General features: G+C 35.0%; 3 protein-coding genes across 13 annotated transcripts in view; all 3 read left to right on the plus strand.

The window, feature by feature from the left end:
* The window catches only part of Ank2 (Ankyrin 2), a 278,001-nt gene that overhangs the window by 178,978 nt on the left and 80,052 nt on the right, over positions 1–18,971 (plus strand). Inside the window, exon 18 of one of the 9 annotated variants that reach the window (XM_067788348.1) lies at positions 11,952–11,971. The exons of the other annotated variants lie outside the window; for them this stretch is intronic. Coding sequence (XP_067644449.1) covers positions 11,952–11,956 — 5 coding nt within the window. The 3' untranslated portion in view covers positions 11,957–11,971. Of the gene's footprint in view, positions 1–11,951; positions 11,972–18,971 lie in introns of those variants that run through there. 9 annotated transcript variants of the gene reach the window in all.
* The window catches only part of LOC137252516 (uncharacterized), a 60,622-nt gene continuing 45,953 nt past the window's right edge, over positions 4,303–18,971 (plus strand). Inside the window, exon 1 of one of the 3 annotated variants that reach the window (XM_067788365.1) lies at positions 4,303–4,591. The gene's annotated coding sequence lies outside the window, so the exon portion shown is untranslated. Of the gene's footprint in view, positions 4,649–18,971 lie in introns of all 3 variants that reach the window. The other 2 variants (XM_067788366.1, XM_067788363.1) reach the window with 2 other exon arrangements.
* Positions 4,546–17,443, plus strand: LOC137252979 (uncharacterized). The gene is made up of 3 exons (XM_067789169.1): positions 4,546–4,882; positions 14,501–17,294; positions 17,413–17,443. Exons 2-3 carry the CDS (start codon positions 14,659–14,661, stop codon positions 17,441–17,443), a joined length of 2,667 nt encoding a protein of 888 aa, XP_067645270.1. The 5' UTR covers positions 4,546–4,882; positions 14,501–14,658.

An 18,971-nucleotide genomic window follows, 5' to 3' on the forward strand; every position in this document is an offset into this window, starting at 1 on the left:
TTTTCGCAGGCTCGAAAATTATTTTTTTTGGGTATGCGTAGTGGAATTTTTGTTCCTGAGCCCAAATCCTATCGAAAAATCGATGGCGCGATATCGGTTAATAAATCGTCCCAGTGTAATAGATACATTTCGGGAAATATTGCGTACATCTGTCCCACCTGTGACGATGGAACAACTCATATGACATTCGCTAGCCCTTTTCACCGTTTGACCTCATTTGTTGTGGCATGCTCTCACTGAACAGGTTTTGAACTTTTGGTTCACAGCGAACACACAAACAAACCGCTCTTTCGAAAAAACAATTTGGTTATGGATTTTAGAAAGGAATCAAGTAAATGTATGTATCAAGTTTAGATTCCAAAAAATATTTCCAAGGTTCTCTTTCGATTTATTGCTGTGTAAACTACCATTTTATAATATTTTATCAAATTGTGGTAGATTGCCAAGTAGATTTCTCGATATTATATAAAAATTAATCATCTCTCATAGCTATGAAAGCTTAAAAAAAACGTTTTTGAAACGAGGCTTTCTGTGTTACATTAAATATGGATTTAGCGACTTTATTTTGTAAGAAGTTTGGAAATAGCTGGACCATTTTCAAGTCAATTATCTTAACCAAAGTGCTCATATGCGCTTCTATCATGGGGACGAAGATATTATAATGGTAGCTATGTATGTATGTGTGCAATTTTATACGAGGGAAGATAAACGTCGTACTTGTAAGTCGGTAAATGAAAATTAAAGTAAAAAAAGAACTAAGAGAATTAGGAATATTTTATGATGATTGTAATATTTTTTCTGCTGTGCCGTCCGGACATCTAAGATCCCAATCGAAGTAAAGCACGGGGCTAGTCGGTACTCCGTTGGAATCATATGGTGCGGACAATGAACCTGCTAATATTTTTTTAGTAGAGCATTGAGCTTCTTTCTTAAGTTCTGGCAGTATATAACTGCCCATAGTTAGAAATCTGGGTATGCCACAAATAATGCGGACTATTTCATTGCTGGCGGCCAACGTGGTGTGATGGTAGCGTGCTCCGCCTACCACTCCGTATGCCCTGGGTTCACACCCCGGGCAAAGCAACATCAAAATTTTAGAAATAAGGGTTTTCAATTAGAAGAAAATTTTTCTAAGCGGGGTCGCCCCTCGGCAGTGTTTGGCAAGCGCTCTGGGTGTATTCCTGCCATGAAAAGCTCTCAGTGAAAACTCATCTGCCTAGCAGATGCCGTTCGGAGTCGGCATAAAACATGGGGCCTACATGTCCGGCCGATTTGTAGGGAATATCAATAGGAGCACTACGCAAATTGGAAGAGAAGATCAGCCTTAGATCTCTTCGGAGGTTATCGCGCCTTACATTTATTTATTTTTTATTTTTATTTCTTTGCTGCCCTCCCCGCCTAAAAGGGTTTCCCATTCTCACGGCATGCGGCGATGAAGTGGACAAAATATAAGAAGTTGGAGTTACAATTTTGTAAAAGGGATTTAGGTAAAAACTTGAAATATCAATTAATCAAGAGGGTATGTTTAGTAAATTATTTCATACCCGGACTGTAGAAAGTGTGCGTTGTACTTATATACTTCCCGTCATAATGTTCATATATACGTACATATATATACGCCCTCCCCCTTCCTTTAACATGACAATTAAACTAAGTTAGTTTCACTAAGGAAAGCGTTTTTGCTGATCCACAGACGAAAAAAATTGGCTTTTAGATGGTTTCTTTATTGATTGCTTAATATCTGAGGAATTTTGTAAAAATGACGCTGTTTTGTGTGTAACTTAGCATTGTCAAGGTTTTGAAGGCGTTTACAAAAAGCTTACACTGTTGCTTCTCCTATCGGCGGTAGAAAGAAAAGCTAAATCAGTTTTTTTGATTATACATATATGTACATTAGGGTGGGCCAAGTTGCTCTGCAGGAATTTAGTAGAAAATCGTTTCGTATTTCGGTATGCTGCAGATAACTAACCTGTGTGACTTTAAAAGTAATTATATAGTGATGCTACTTTATTTCTTTATGTTAAGTCGGTCTCATGTTTGGCAGCAAATTTCAGTACAAGAGTAAAGAATTTTGGAATCGAATTTAAGTAACTTACCGGGAAGAGGAGTCATGAAGTTTCAAACTTTATTCAGAAACCGAAAACAATGCAATATGAGCAAAAAATAGCACTAGGACAGTCTTTAAGGCACTTCCCGACAGAGCTGGGTAGTAATGATTACTTTAGGAATAAAACCACCGTCAATTCCCCATTACAAATACTTGAGGAAAGTCACAAAATTCGTTTTGCTCGAGCACAAAGAACTTTTGTTTGTAATTGAAAAAAAAGAAACACTTGGCCCAAATGTAATTTCCGTGGCAATACTTTCGGAAGGAACCGAAAATGCAATTGAAATTTTCCAATTACATTATAAGGAGTCCCAAAAGAAGTTAGAAATTTCCTATTACTTAAAAGAATCGCAAAGGTAATTGAAAAACTCTTAGTGTAAAAATTAAACTTTCATTTCATCATTTGACGTCATTGTTCCGTAACCAAATTTTTCTATAATACGAGCATCTACTTATAATATTCTTAATATCCATGTCTCCCCGCCATATATCAGGAGAGATATAGTACGATTACACCAGCGCAGTCCGGAATCAGGTTAATAAATTCGCACGACAGGGATCATCTTGTCCTAAAACTAGCTTAGTTTCGAATGGCTCGGAAAGATCGTTCCCAGTCTTTGTAGCGGTGCACAGAATTCTTATTCAGACAAAGCTGCAAATAGGCAACTTTTTTCGCCCTTTCAAAAGCTGCAGAGCCGTTGGGCGTTCTTGGTAATTTCGGAATTATTAGAAAAAAGTTTTTTCTGTAAAAATGTATCCCCCTCGGCAGTGACACTCTTTGTGCATTTCTGCAATGAAAAGTTTCTCAGCGAAAATTTATCTGCCTTGCAGATAACGCTCAGAGTGGTCGTAAAATATTTAGGTACTGTTCCGCCAATTTGTAAGAAAAATTAAACCGAGCACGACACACCTTGGAAGAGAAGCTCGGCTTGAATCTCTTCGGACGTGCATCGCGTCTTGAATTGCATTATAGATTATTTCGGGGGCATTTTGTGGTAATTTCAGGTCATCACGGGATCATTTTGAGTAATATTTCGGTCTTATTTCAGGATTATTGATAAGTCATTTTGGGGGTCTTATTTCAGGATCTTATTTCAGGATTATTGATAAGTCATTTTGGGGCAGAGTCGTTTCGGGATCGTTTTGTAAATAAACTTCTGATCTTTCCGATAATCTGGTGCCTAACTTTGACCAAAGTTCAGAATTTAGGATAAAAAAGTCTTCTGGAACAAAATATAATAAAATATTTGATTAATTGATTAACAAAACTGCTTATATTGCTTTATACAATTTATTTTTTTATTTCTGTAACATCAGTTATTAAAATAAAATACAATACAATGAAATAAAATAAATAAAATATGAAAGAATTAAAAAAAAAAAATTTATAAAATAAAAATATTTTTGTTGCTTAATCGGCCTACTGTTTGGTGAGAACGCGGGTTCGAATCGAGTTCAAGGCCTAACAAAAATTTTAGTTCCATTTTTATTGTGATGATGAATTTTTTCTTGAAATGCAAAATAAAAAAAATAAAACCAGAGAATAAAATAATTAAAAAATTTAAATAACATAAGACATAGGAAAGGAAACGAAAAAAGGACCGGAAAGGGAAGTTAAGGTAAGGAAAGGAAAGGAAAGGAAAGAAAGGAAAGGAACAGAAATTAAAGGAAGGGAAAGGAAAGGTTAGGAAATGAAAATAGAGGAAAGGAAATTAAAGGAAAGCAAAGGATACGAAACGAAAGGAAAGATAAGGAAAAGAAAGGAAAGGAAATGAAACGAAAGGAAAGGAAAGCTAAGGGTATAGTGCGATCTGTAGTGCTTGAATTTCAACCACTGGGCGAATTCTCTCTTCACTCATAACGGCGGCCGCCAATTATTGGACTCATATAAAATTTTTGCCGAAACAAATTTGACCCTTCCTAATATACATATACATATGTATATTTAAAAATCATTTTGTATACATGCATTAATACATGCAGTAAGTAAATTGACAAAGTCTACCTTTGGTTGCTTTTGCAGACTTTTAAAACGTTAATCTTTTGAGGTTCAAAAGCACATTTATTTGTTCTAGCCTTATGTTTACCTAAGTAAATACTTTATATATGTGCATATATACATATGTATATGCTGTCCATATGTTGTATTCAATTTGTTCTTGAACGTTGGGTGGGGAGGGGGAGGGCGGGGGTACTTGCGCAGCAAATTGTTTTTTGCACTACGCACCCTTCCAAAGCTTTCTACATACACACATGCATACATATTTCGTTGTTCATACGCTAATTAAATTTAAAAAAATTTGAGGGTAAATACGGGTTTTCTTTCTTGCTAAATAAAATTGACAAATCACTTATAGAAAGGCATTTGATTTTCGCGTGAACGTTTCTTATTTGGCGTAAGCTGTATATTGATATTTAAATATACAACCAAATAATAATTAATACATAACACAACAACGCTTTTAAAACACTAAAAACAAAAACGTAAAACAATACAAAAACAAGCAAGCTCGGATGTTACGATTTTGAGTTATTTCCAATGTAGTTATTATATTAAAAAAAAAAATTGTAATTCCTAATTAAAAAAAAAAAAATACCTTATAAATTTTTAATACATATTTACTAAAATTTAGTAATGCGTTATTGCTGGCATTACAGATATGTTTAACGATTTGTTCGTTTATTTAATAGAGCTGAAAATGAATGAGTAAAAGTATATAAATATACTATAATTATAACATATTTGAAGAAATAAAAAATTAATAATTTCGTACGGTAAGTTTGAAACATGTCGGAGTCCCTGTGGTCTGCTGTTATACGAGAATAATGTGGAAAATTATTTACAAAAATAACAAAATAACAATGAACAGTGTGTAATGGTTTTATTAGGCTTAGAAGATATTTAGGCATAATTATGTAAGGAATATTTTTTATAAATCTAAAATTGTTAAACGTTTGCAATTTTAAATGAAAATAAAACATTTCTAGCAATCCAACTACTTCAAGCTAATTTATTCAATTTGGTATGAAATGCATATGTACATACATTTTATACATATGTTTTGTATCCACTAATATAAAATTGTGTATAAGAAAAACTTTTAAATAAATTCTTACTTGAAGTGCGGTAACCACATCATAGGAAAACATTCAAGAAAAATTTCGTATATGATGAATTTCATATCAAAACCGATATGCATTGAACCCGACTCCCTCAGATTTTGATGAAATTTTGCATACAGGTACACTTTACCTATACAAATACAACCTCATTTTTAGAAATTGCATTTTTGAAAAATTGTGGGCGTGGCAAGGTGTCAGGTTGAGTTGTGATAACTACGGAATGGCCCAAACCGATTTCAAATGGTATGAAAGGTACTCAGATCGGCTTTCGAACACATACATTGTACAAAATTTTTAATACTCTGAAAAGATTTTTTCTCTAAAATAAAATTTTAAACTTGAAAAAACTTCAAAGGCCAAGCGTTTTAAAATAAAATTTATTTTTATTGATTCAAGGTTCGATTCGAGCTCAAGGCCAGAACAAAAAAAAAAAAAAAAATAACAATAATTATCATTAGTAAATAATTAATATAGAGCGGTAAACGACTCACACAATAAAGAATTAAAATTGAAACACCTCATAGTCGTTTATATATACGACATAAACGACTATAAGGTGTTTCAATTTTAATTCTTTATTAATTATCATTAGAAAAGAAAAAAAAATTATTGTTCTGGCCTTGAGCTCGAATCGAACCTTGAATCATTTACCAATAGGCCGATAAAAACAAAAACAATATATTTTTATTACAAAGGTCTATTTAATATATATAACATATCCAAAAACTGAAATGGCGTTTTTTTTCTTTTCCTATAAAAATTTTTTTAGTAAATTCATCTCTCTATATTTTGATATCATAGTACTTTTGAGCTGTGATAACTACAGAATGGCTGCACCGATTTAAAGATCTTGGCACCATTAGAAAGGTATTAAAATAGGCCTGCAAGAATTTTTATTTCGCTGAAAACCCATTCTTTTTAAATTTTGTAAAAACTAAACTTGGAAAAATTACAAAGATCAAGCATTTAAAAACAAAAAAAAAAAAAAATACTTTTCAGTGTAGCGAAAATTTTCTCAGTATACGATTTAGATTAGAATACCTTTCCAATGGTACCAAGACCTTGGAAATCGGTTGAGCCATTCCATAGTTATGACAGCTCAAAATTACCATGATATCAAAATATTGTAACGAATTTACTGCAAATCCTCTTATTTGCAACCTTCTGCTAAGTTCGAATCACTAAACTGTTGAATAAATGACTCCAATATTTAATAATGCAAAATGGTCTTTATTAAAGTACTTCACAATACATAACTCTACTATTGCTCGGCAGATAGCGTGCTTAATCAAAACTGAATCTAGCGCCTCTACTGTTGCGGCCTTTTATACTCTTTGATTTCCTCGTTGCATCTTCTAGGCGCTTCTGTTCTAGAATCTACTAATTGGTTATCGGCTATAATTATAACTACAGATGTACGTATATAGCCCTCATATGCGCGTGTGTTTGTGAGCGACACTTCCACAATTATAATTGCATATCTCAGATAAGATATCTGCATGTATTTGTGCGTTGCTTCTCCGCTGCGTGTACGTACATATGTATGTGTAGACATAATTATTGATTCGTTTATGTAGATACATAATGATTGATTTATGGATATGCATACAAGGCGCTGCTTAGCATCGCCTTATAGATGGCAGTATCCCTTAGTGTTGCTAATATTCGTAACAATATAAAGAGATGCATTTACTTAAAAATTAAAAAAAAAAAAAATAAAGAAAGAAAAAATACGCCATTTTAGTTTTTGGATATGTTATATATATTAAATAGACCTTTCTAAAAAAATATATTCTATTTTAAAACGCTTGGCCTTTGAAGTTTTTTCCAAATTTAAAATTTAATAAAAAAAAAATTCAGTGTAATAAAAAATTTTTAGAGTGTATGTTTTCGAAAGCCGATCCGAATACCTTTCCAATGGTACCAATATCTTGGAAATCGGTCGAGCCATTCCATAGTTATCACAGCTCAAAAGTACCTATTACCGTAATTTTTCACGCATTTTTCACAACTTTGACATCTTGCCACGCCCATAATTTTTCAAAAATGCAATTTCTAAAAACGAGGTGGTGTTTGTATAGGTCAAGTTTACCTTTATGCAAAATATCGTCAAAATCTGAGGAGTTCGGGATCAAAATGTGCCTTTTTTATAGGTTTTGTTTCATCATATGTGGCCTGGAATCATGAAACGACCCTATTGTGCGAAAATACCGTTCTTCACTTTTTGAGTGATTCTTATAGGAAATTTAATGCCCTTTCCAATGGAATAACCCGCAGTTTCCCAACTTTCTTAGTTTTTTCACAAATCGAATTTAAAGCCAAATCGGACCAGAAATACGATTTTTTGAAATATTTCGATCCATGTGCCACCTATCGCAGTTTTTTTTCTTATTATTGCATTGTCAACAGGTTCTGAAGTATATTCCAAGTTTCAAGCTTGTGGTTTTCGGGAAGTTAATTAATCTTTAATTACAAAATTCGTTCACAACGGCCAGCCGCTACACAGAGTCAAGCGTTTTTCTCGAAAACTTGTTTTCGCACAATAGGGTCGTTTCATGATTCCAGGTCACATATATGTATTTTTTGCGTGTAAAAAAGTAGCAACCAAGTATGTAATTTTGACATTACGCTATATAAAGCGACGTCAAGACGAAAGCGACGAAAGTTAGATTCAGTAGAGCGTTAGAAGGAAATGTATTAAAAATAACATATTCGTATTGAAAATCCACTTAAGCTAAAGAGGGTGCACTAAACAGGAGAAAAAGATCACTTGTGCACAAATAGAATTGCAAATTCAATTCCAAAAACTCATTAGTATAAAAAATGTTATAACCTGGTATTTAACCGACTGTGTTCTTACTGGGTCGTTGCTCAAGTTATAATAACATGCACATATACTTCCAAGCGAAAAGGGCGCTCCTGTGCACGTTTGCTAAAAAATCGCTGGGAAAAGGTAGCAAAAAGCGTAACAGTTTTCTTGAGATTTGGTTACTACTTGACATACCAAGTTTTTCTTGAGCATTTCTTATGCGTGTTTTTTTTAATTTTTTCAATTGAATTTTTCATTTCTTGCCATGTGGATACCGCGCTTAACTCAAGAATTGAGTGTACAGTTGAATAAAGATACTATATATCACAAATCGGCATTAGCACTGTATATTATTTTGCTTGTTACTTAAATACTTAAACTCGTAGGGTGTGCGGCTTGGATGAATCATTTGATGAAAATTTGTGAGTGGTCGCACTTTTTGAATCGGGCGAAGTACAGGTAATAGAGCAACAACAACCTCGAACATAATATTTTTATACCTTTCATGGGAACGAAAATGGTATATTAAGTTTGGTCAGAAATCGAAAATTATAGGTCCTTAAAGGAGAAGTGATATACCCACCAATAATTGAAAGAAAATGATCAGTATGACAAGCTCATTTGATTTACCAATGTCCGATTGTTAGACTGTCTGTTTGAAAGCAAGCTAGTCCCTAAATTTTTGAGATATCTTGATTAAAATTGGTGAGTTGGTATTTTTGGTGTCCGGTTGTTGGAACCGACCGTATCGAACCACTATGACATATATCTCCACTACAACCGATTTTTAAGATATGAGGATTTTCGCCCCTTCCCCATTTTTACAGAAGCTTAAATTTTCACCAGATACTTACGTGTATGGCAAGCATTGTTGGTTGAAAAAATTATTAGCATAGGTCATATACATATATAATATATATCACTTATAACGGATTTTTCAAGGTTTTCGTCATTTCTTCCTCGTTTCAATAGCTGGAAGCATCAAATTTCACCAAGTGCATACGTTTACGTCATCCATCGTTGTCTGAAAAGATCGGCCTCAAAGCTCATACAACTTGTTGTTCTTATAATAGGGGTTTCTTCATTTCTTCCCCATTTTTTGAGCTAGAAGCTTTGCTTATATATATGACACAATGTATTATCTGAAAAATTGTTAAAGATCGCTTATACATATAACATATATACCATACAGCCGGTTGTTCAGATAAGAGGTTTTTCGTAATTTTTTTTAAAGAAATTTTAAAGGGTGCTTACCTGCAAGGCATCAACTGTTGTTTAAAAAAAGATATATTTATAATATCTGCCCTATACAGATGTTCAGATTTCATGTATTTTTAAAATTTCATCACATTATTGCTTAGCTCCATTCATGAAAGATATGAGGTCTTAATGTTAGTGTCGTTGAACAAAACCAAATAACTCGAGAAAGCACTGAGGGTCTCTGTGGTTCACATACATTATTGAATTCTTCAAATTTTTATGAACTTTGATTTACACGAAGAAGAAAAAACAAGATACTCAAAGCAGGATCAAAAAAGAAGAAAACTTAAATAAATTGTATTAAATTTTAAAATAAACATTTTTTTTAAATTAAGTAGCCGTCATTTCCACGAGCAAAAGATCTACACATATGTATTTGAAAGTTAAAGATATAGTTGGTTCTGGTTACATCATACATAATCAGGCTGGACGTTTTCAAATGAGTCTATTGTGACGTCCCATTAAGGAATCCGCCCTGCAGAAAAAAAATTTTTATTTTCATGCCGCATTGCATTTTTTAAACCTATAATTTTCTTAAAAATTGAAAAACTCAACATAAATAAATGTTACGACAAGTTTGAACTGGCTGGTACGTGAGCATCTCAAATGGACTAAATGTCACCATAGTGTTACAAGAAGTTTGCTTAACAACCAAACTGAAATACCCTATCAGTAACTAGGATCTATGTTATAAAATAACTCCGTCCTCTTGGCAAATACTTGATACTTTCTAAAACCTACGCTACTTGTTGCTTCTATAGCTGTGCCATTCCTAATAGCTGGAATTTTAGCCTGGCGCGGGCAGGGCCCGATAATAAAACGTGCTCGAGCGTTTGCTTCTCCAACCTGCACTTTCTTCATCTGCTATCACTGACTAGACCTAATTTAAAAGCATGTGACACCAGAAGGCAGTGTCCTGTGAGAACACCAATAAGAAGTCTACGGTACCCTATCTTTAATAATAAGAGTAACATTCCAGAGATTGCTTACTTACAATCGAACATACTTTCAAAGGATGTGCTATGCGAGATTATTGCTTTAAGTGCTGCTTGCCTGTCTATATAAAAATTAAGTTTAAGTTTAGGCTATTTTCCTCCAGTTTTTCTGCCCCTTTAGTTATTGTCTATTGTGCTATTGGGGCTCTAAGAGCCCCTCCGAAGCGTAGTTACGAAATCAGTTAGTCTGTCCATCCAATATTCGATTATGCTATACTAATATGGCTGTATGGTTCGCGCTCAAGCTATCCCATGGCATTGAGCCTCGTTGCTATTGTTAACGCTATGTTCTCCACCACCACATCTACAGTTGGAGTGAGCAGAACGACATACAGCCCAGCTGTTTGTTTTGAGATCTGTCATTATGCTAAGCATTGAAAGCCTGCACATCCCCTTTAATTTTTTGAGGCACGTCGTTTTTTGAGTAGGCGTTTTACAATCGCTGTAAATACCCAATGAAAGAGTGATGACGATCATGCCAGCTTTCATTTACATGCATAAAGCGCCATCGCGGCTTTTTTCACTCTCTCTTTCAAGTTGACTTTCCACTACAACTTACTGTGTAGAATGATTCCTAGATATTTTGTACAAGGTCACCCCTCCTAATTTAGGCCTGTTGTAATTTGAGGCCTTGTACTTCTTAGTAAATAAGACCATATCTGTCTTCTCCGCATTGGCGGTCAACCCGATATTAGATGCCCAGGTATTTACATATATAACGAAGCGCCCGATCCTTCAAAGTGTTAATTGTTTTAAGGCACTTTGCACGTGTGATAACTGCAAAGTCATCTGCGTAAGCCGAAAGTTTGACGGGCTCTCATCGAACTGCCTAGGTGATTGCTTGATGCCCAGCGTCCACAGCACAGGTGAAAATACCCTGCCCTGCGGCGTGTCCCTGTTGTTGTTGTTATTGTATTAACGACATAGACATTCCCCGAAGGTTTTGGGAAGTGTTATCGATGTTGATGGTCTTTTGCCGGATATAGATCCGGTATGTTCTGGTAACAAAGCACCATTAAGGTACTAGCGCGAAAACCTCGGGAACGATTTATATGACCACATTAAACCTTCTAGACTATCCCGCCCTCACCACAAAGTTCCATGAGGAATTTGGGGTCGCCAGAGCCTCGCCTGCTAAATATATATATGATACATTCATATTTCTAACAGGATTCCCCTCGCATACATAGGTGAGTTGACAATTGGGTTGCAGAAACTTTGAAGCAATAAAGCTTTGTATTGCGCTTATCAACCCCTTGAATCCCGCGACGTGCCCCTGTCCCGTAATTTCGTAGCCTCATTCAAACACCCATTGTTAATTTATCTTCCTGCATCCAGTCGATTCATCTGGTCAATGTAGTAAAGACCATCCACGATCACTATTTCACTAAGTTTAATGGATCACCAAAACAGACTTGTCATAAAAGTTTTAAAGTGATTATGTAAAGAACGTTGGCAGTCCATACACAGTTTTTATAAATTTTTTGATTAATATAAAATTAGATTAAAATAAAAATAAAAAATGGAGAATAGCAAAAAATATTTCCATATTTATTCAAATCAAAAATTAAAAATAATTTTTTTTTTTTTTTTTTGAATTTTTAATATTAATTTTTTTTGTTTATTATGGCTTTGCTTTTGTGTTGTGTATATTTAGTTTAAATGCAGCAAATATCACGGATTTATATAGACATAAATTCCCTTTTGTTAGATTTTAAATTTGTTTTAATGTACAGCGCTCCAAAATAATCACGTAAGCATTAACGCGAATTTTTATTTATGCATTCAGTGTTAAAAAAAAATAAATTTTTTTTTTATAAAAAATGCACTTGTCTTTATTTACTACTAAATTATTTTATGCTTTTAAAGTTATATTTGGCATTGCAAGGGCTTGTAAAGATTTTAATGTCGTAAATGCATACATAACTGTATATATAGCAATATATGTATGTTATATGAAGTCGTGGTTGGATAAGAGCTAAAAATATTGGAAATTAAAAAATTTTATTTTTTTTAACTCAACGCGTCCAGTATACACGATTTGTTACTTTCATTTTCTGCGCCATTTAAATAACTACATAATTATGTACATTTGAAAATGCAAACGTTCTAAACACAGTTTCTTTATACCAAATATTAAATATATAAATAAAACTAATTTTAAGTAACGGCTTATCTCGAATACAATATATACGATAAAAAGCTACATTGCTACATATTTTCTTATACAATCCACGACCTCGTATAGCATATTGTCTTTACATACAGTATCGATACTCATAATCGTACTAACACCGTACATACAGTCGTTCACAGTTCAAATGAGATATAAAAGTCTTACATTAATTTTCAGGAAATATTAAAAAAAAATGTTTATTAAATACATTGTACAATAATTCATTAAATTGTGCAATAATTTCAGTGTAATGTATAAAAGTAGACAAGTTCTGACTCAGCATGGAAAACCCAGATTAATGTGATGAAAAAAAGGTGTACCATCACGACACGCTTGGCAGATGTGAAACATCGACATTAGCTTGTAAAAGCAACATGCAGGACAGAACAGATTGCGATAGGAATCAAATATGGCATGATAGCGATAGAATATAATATTACGATATTTTTCGAGAGTCTTCAAAGTCATACCGAAATGACCGAAAAATGAACCCACAAATGACCCCAAAGTGATCACGAAACGACTCCGGGAAGATCGCGAGCGAGTCGCCAAAATCATTCCGAACTGAAGCCAGGAGGACCGTGACGTGACGACTAGGTGTCGCCAATTGGTAACACCAGGAGAATTCAAATCATTTTCCACCTAGTCCTTGCATCCAAGTGGAGGCTGCGTTCTTTCTCTACTTCCGTAGGTGGGTATCGATAAAAGTACTTTCTTAGGCGGAGCAGCGTAGTCGCTGTGTTTTAATTCGATTGGCTATGTTGATGTCTGCGTAAGGTTCGTGCAGCATATTATTAAATCTTTTACGGTATTCGCCGTCGCCGACTCGTTGTAGAAGTGCGTAAATCTTTCAAAGAACGTTTTTATCAAACACCTGCAAAGCCAATTGGCCTGATTCTGTTATGATCCACGCTTCTGGACCATATAGCACAACGGGTACAATAAGTGACTTGTAGAGCATGATTTATAGCATAGCCATATACATTTTACGGGGCAAACAAGTTCAGACATAGCGGTATACAGGCAGCTTTTTTCGTGCTGTTGAAGGTGGCTTTAAAATCGACGTAGATGTGATGTGTGTAAATTCTGGTTTCGCGATTTTTTCCAAGATTTGACGCATAGTGAAAATCTGGTCGACGATAGATTTACAAGGTCTTAGACCACAATGATAAAGTAAAATCAGCCTATTCACGGTGGGTTTCAATCTTTCGCACAATACTCTTGAGAGGACCTAATATGTGATACTAAGAAGTTTGATTCCGCTATAGTTTACACAGTTTGCAAGATCCCTCTTCTTGTAGACTGGGCAAAGAACACTGAGATTCCAATTATCAGGCATGCACTCGTTCGACCTTGTTTTGTAAGGAAGCTGGTGTAAGCGCTTTACCAATTCCTTTGCCGCCGTAGACGAATAGCTCCGTAGGCTATCCATCACTGATTGTTGTTGCAAAGAAATAAAACAGAAATTAAGACTGTGAGGCACTGTATGTACATATGTATGTATAGCATAACATGTAAAATAAAAGTGGCTATGCGAGAGCTTTAAGAAATTTAAGTTAATAGCAATATAGCTGGTCGTATCATTGTAAATCTTTTATCGTTTTGTTGCTAACCACACATCACCATATAAATCACATGTGCAACTTGGTGACTACATAAAAAATAAAAATTTTACATTACTTACATACGAATGAATCAACACCATCACTTCTCACATATGTATGTATGTATGTATACAATAATGCATGTTGTCAACTAAACTACCACCACTACTACAAAATAACACCACTACTAAAGCATAAACTAAATTGAGCAATTGATTTATAAAATCGATTTTCATGGTATTAACCCTTAAGTGTTAATTGTACTTGTTATTTTACATCGTATATTCTTTCATAAACTGCCTTTTAACTGGAAAACAACAACTGAAAAACAAATTTCAAAAATAATTTAAAATAATAAAACTTGTTACAACAACAACAAAAAAATTATAAAATAAAAAACAAAATATAAAACAATATGAACTACAGAGCACTTCAGCATTCAAAATGTTAAATCTAGTAGCTTTGCCAAGATTACAAGTGAACGCCAGAAGTCGCACGATGCAACGAACATTTTACGAACAGCAAACGATGAGAAACAAGATGATAATTATGATAATCTCAGTGACACTACCTCATTTAGTCAAATGAGTGGTGGTAGTCAAATTAAGACAACCATAACAACGGCTGTAACAAGAACAGAAATGGCACATAAGCACGATACCGCAACACGTTATGATGATAAACCGTTACAAAAAACATTTGATCATCATGAGCACACAGAAAAATCACAAACAACTGAAATCACTACTACAGATGACGATGATGACGTTGGGTCTAATGTGGAAAAACTAAAAAGTCAAGGTGGTGTTAAAGAAAAAATTTTACAATTAGAAAATAATAAATTTAAAAGTGCATTGCCAGTTATGTTAAGCAAACAACAAAAATCCTTAGCAGATCTTGGCGAGAAACCACCCGCTGTTAGGGAAAAAGTTAAAAATTTCGAAGGTCAAATAATGCATGATTATGCTGTGGAAGCGCCACCTTTTAAGGTGCGACCACGTGCAGCCTCGCCAGCTAAAATCGATGAAGAGGCATTAGAGAAGCAAATTTTAACAGCAGTCGATGTAGAGTTAGAAAAATTGATATCACATGAACCACCAGCTGTAGAAGTAAAACTTACGCCAATTGAGGCGCTCGAAAAGCGTTTAAGTGATGCTGATATACCTAAAGAGGAAATATGCGAAAAAGTATGCCTGAAGCGTAAAATGTTTGATGTGGCTAAAGAAGATGATGAGCATAGCGAAATAAGTCTGAAAGCACTTGACAGCGACAATGATTTAGAACAGGTAGCTAAGAGAGCTATAGCAAGTGATTTAGATTTCTTGCAAAAGCAAGCATCTTTTAAGGAAATAACTCGTGATTCGATTTTAACAGTCAGTGAAGATAGTGATTTAATTGAAAGTCTACCAAATGTTAAAGATGTCGTTAAAACATATGAGCAACGTTTGGCAATGTCTTCCCAGGAAACGTCACCCTATCATGTACGTAAACGTAGCGCTGTACGTGATGATGAGAGAGAGGCTAGAGATATAGCAGATATAGACAAATTTGTATTAAGTGAAACTGATGTAGTAATAGAAAGTTTAGCAGGAACTTTAGCGCCATTGCAAACAGCAAATATTGTTGAAATAGTTGCAGAAAAAGTAGATAGTACTATGCCATTGGAAGAAGTACAGGTCATCGAAACGTTAATAGATAAGAAAAAAGTATCCGAGATAACAGAAGAAATTCCGGCAGTATTAAGCGACAAACAAACAGAAGACAATCAAGTTAGGTATGCCGTGATAAAAGAACCAAAGATCACAACAGAAACTTTGGAAAACATCATTCAATTCCAAGACCAGCAACTCATAGCAGATGAGATACCAAAGGAACAGAAGTTCACAGCAGCGACTAAAAGCGATATACACACGAAAACAGTCAAAGACATTCCAAAATTGTTAACTCAAAAAGTTGATGAAGTTGGTGTTGATGAAGCAACCCAGAAACATATACAATACGACATGAACATAGAGAGACTAAAAGACAATAAAGAACAGTTAGTGACTAAGAACCTAGAAGAAGTTAAATTAGCTTCTTGTATAGAAACGGTAGATAATGCAACGATATGTGATACAAATCAATTTCCAAGCGAAGCAAAATGTGTGATAGACAACATAAATACTCCATATGAAGACAAAAAAACTGTTGATAAAACTGAGAGAAAGGTAGTAGACATTACCGAAACACAAACTACTAACAAACACTTAACGCAAATGCATGAAATTAATATTTGCGAGAGTATGACAAACACACTATCGGAACAAAATAAAACAAAAACAGAGATCAGCAAAATTAGTTTACACGCAGAAACTTCCAAAGAACCAACAGAAACACAGCCAACTTTAGAACAGAAAATATTTGAACAGAACATACGTGAAATAGAACAACAAGAAATAGCCAATTTACAAAACACAAAACAAACCTTAGAACAGCAAATAATTACAAAACATATAGATTCAAAAGCCCTCAAAACTATTGCTTCTGAATCTATAATGCCTGCAACTAAACCAACTGTGCCTTCAGAAATATCTGTTAAAACAGAACAAACTAAAACAGAAGATACAAACACAGCTAAAAAGACTCAAGTTCCTTACGATATATTACAAAAAGACTGCATACAAAAATATGAAGAAGCTTCCGAAAATGTAATGAATATTAGACAAGAATATGAAGAACATAAAGAGAAAACTACAATAACCATAACAGAACATACATTTAGTGAAAAGACTGCAAAGTTACTTGACGTAACTAAGCCCATTCCACAAGAATATACTACTGATGAAGAATTCGGCAAACCCAAGGCTACTGACATTAAGTCTGTTCCACCTCTGATTCCATCGGCTCTAAAGTCTGATGAAAAAACCTCTAAACCAGAAGACAAACCCAAATCTCCACTTGACGCAACTAAGCCCATTCCACAAGGATATACTTCTAATTTATCTGATGAAGAATTCGGCAAACCAAAGGTTACTGAGATTAAGTTTGTTTCGCCTCTGATTTCATCGGCTGTAAAGTCTGAAAACAAAATCTCAAAACCAGAAGACAAACTCAAATCCCCACTTGACGCAACTAAGTCCATTCCTCAAGGATATTCTTCTGATGAATTTGATGAGGAATTCGGCAAACCAATGGTAACTGACATTAAGTCTAATTCACCTCTGATTCCATCGGCTGTAAAGTCTGAAGACAAAATCTCAAAACCAGAAGACAAACCCAAATCTCCACTTGACAAAACTAAGCCCATTCCACAAGGATATTCTTCTGATGAATCTGATGAAGAATTTGGCAAACCAAAGGTTACCGACATTAAGTCTGTTTCGTCTCTGATTCCATCGGCTGTAAAGTCTGTAGACAAAATCTCAAAACCAAAAGGCAAACCCAAATCTCCACTTGACGCAACTGGGCCTATTCGACAAGGATATTCTTCTGATGAATCTGATGAAGAATTCGGCAAACTAAAGGTTACTGTCATTAATTCTGTTTCACCTCAGATTCCATCGGCTGTAAAGTCTGGAGACAAAACCTCAAAACCAGAAGACAAACCCAAATCTCCACGTGACGCAACTAAGCCCATTCCACAAGGATATTCTTATAATGAATCTGATGAAGAATTCGGCAAACCAAAGGTTACTGATATTAAGTCTGTTTCGCATCTGATTCCATCGGCTGTAAAGTCTGAAGACAAAATCTCAAAACCAGAAGGCAAACCCAAATCTCCACTTGACGCAACTAAGCCCATTCCACAAGGATATTCTTCTGACGAATCTGTTGAAGAATTCGGCAAATCAAAGGTAATTGACACTAAGTCTGTTTCGTGTCTGATTCCATCGGCTGCAAAGTCTGAAGACAAAATCTCAAAACCAGAAGACAAACCCAAATCTCCACTTGAGGCAACAAAACCCATTCCACAAGGATATTCTTCTGACGAATCTGATGAAGAATTCGGCAAACCAAAGGTAATTGACATTAAGTCTGTTTCGCCTCTGATTCCATCGGCTGCAAAGTCTGAAGGAAAAATCTCGAAACCAGAAGACAAAATCAAATCTCCACTTGACGCAACTAAGCCCATTCCACAAGGATGTTCTTCTGATGAATCTGAAGAAGAATTCGGCAAACCAAAGGTTACTGACATTAAGTCTGTTTCGCCTCTGATTCCATCGGCTCTAAAATCTGAAGACAAAATCCCAAAACCAGAAGACAAACCCAAATCTCCACTTGATGCAACTAAGCCCATTCCACAAGGATATTCTGCTGATGAATCTGAAAAAGAATTCGGAAAACCAAAGGTTACTGACGTTCAGTCTGTTTCGCCTCTGATTCCATCGGCTCTAAAATCTGAAGACAAAATCCCAAAACCAGAAGACAAACCCAAATCTCCACTTGACGGAACTAAGCCCATTGCACAAGGATATACTTCTGATGAATCTGACGAAGAATTCGGCAAACCAAAGGTTACTGACATTAAGTCTGTTTCGCCTCTGATTCCATCGGCTGTAAAATCTGAATACAAAATCTCAAAACCAGAAGACAAACCCAAATCTCCACTGGACGCAACTAAGCCCTTTCCACGAGGATATTTTTCAGATAAATCTGATGAAGAATTCGGCAAACCAAAGGTTACTGACATTAAGTCTGTTTTGCCCCTGATTCCATCGGCTGTACAGTCTGAAGACAAAATCCCCAAACCAGAATACAATCCCAAATCTCCACTTGACGCAACTAAGCCCATTCCACAAGGATATTCTGCTGATGAATCTGATGCAGAATTCGGCAAACCAAAGGTTACTGACATTAAGTCTGTTTCGCCTCTGATTCCATCGGATGTACAGTCCGAAGACAAAACCCCAAAACCAGA

Source organism: Eurosta solidaginis, chromosome 5 (assembly GCF_040869045.1).
Source record: "Eurosta solidaginis isolate ZX-2024a chromosome 5, ASM4086904v1, whole genome shotgun sequence".
NCBI classification, from domain to species: Eukaryota; Metazoa; Arthropoda; class Insecta; order Diptera; family Tephritidae; genus Eurosta; species Eurosta solidaginis.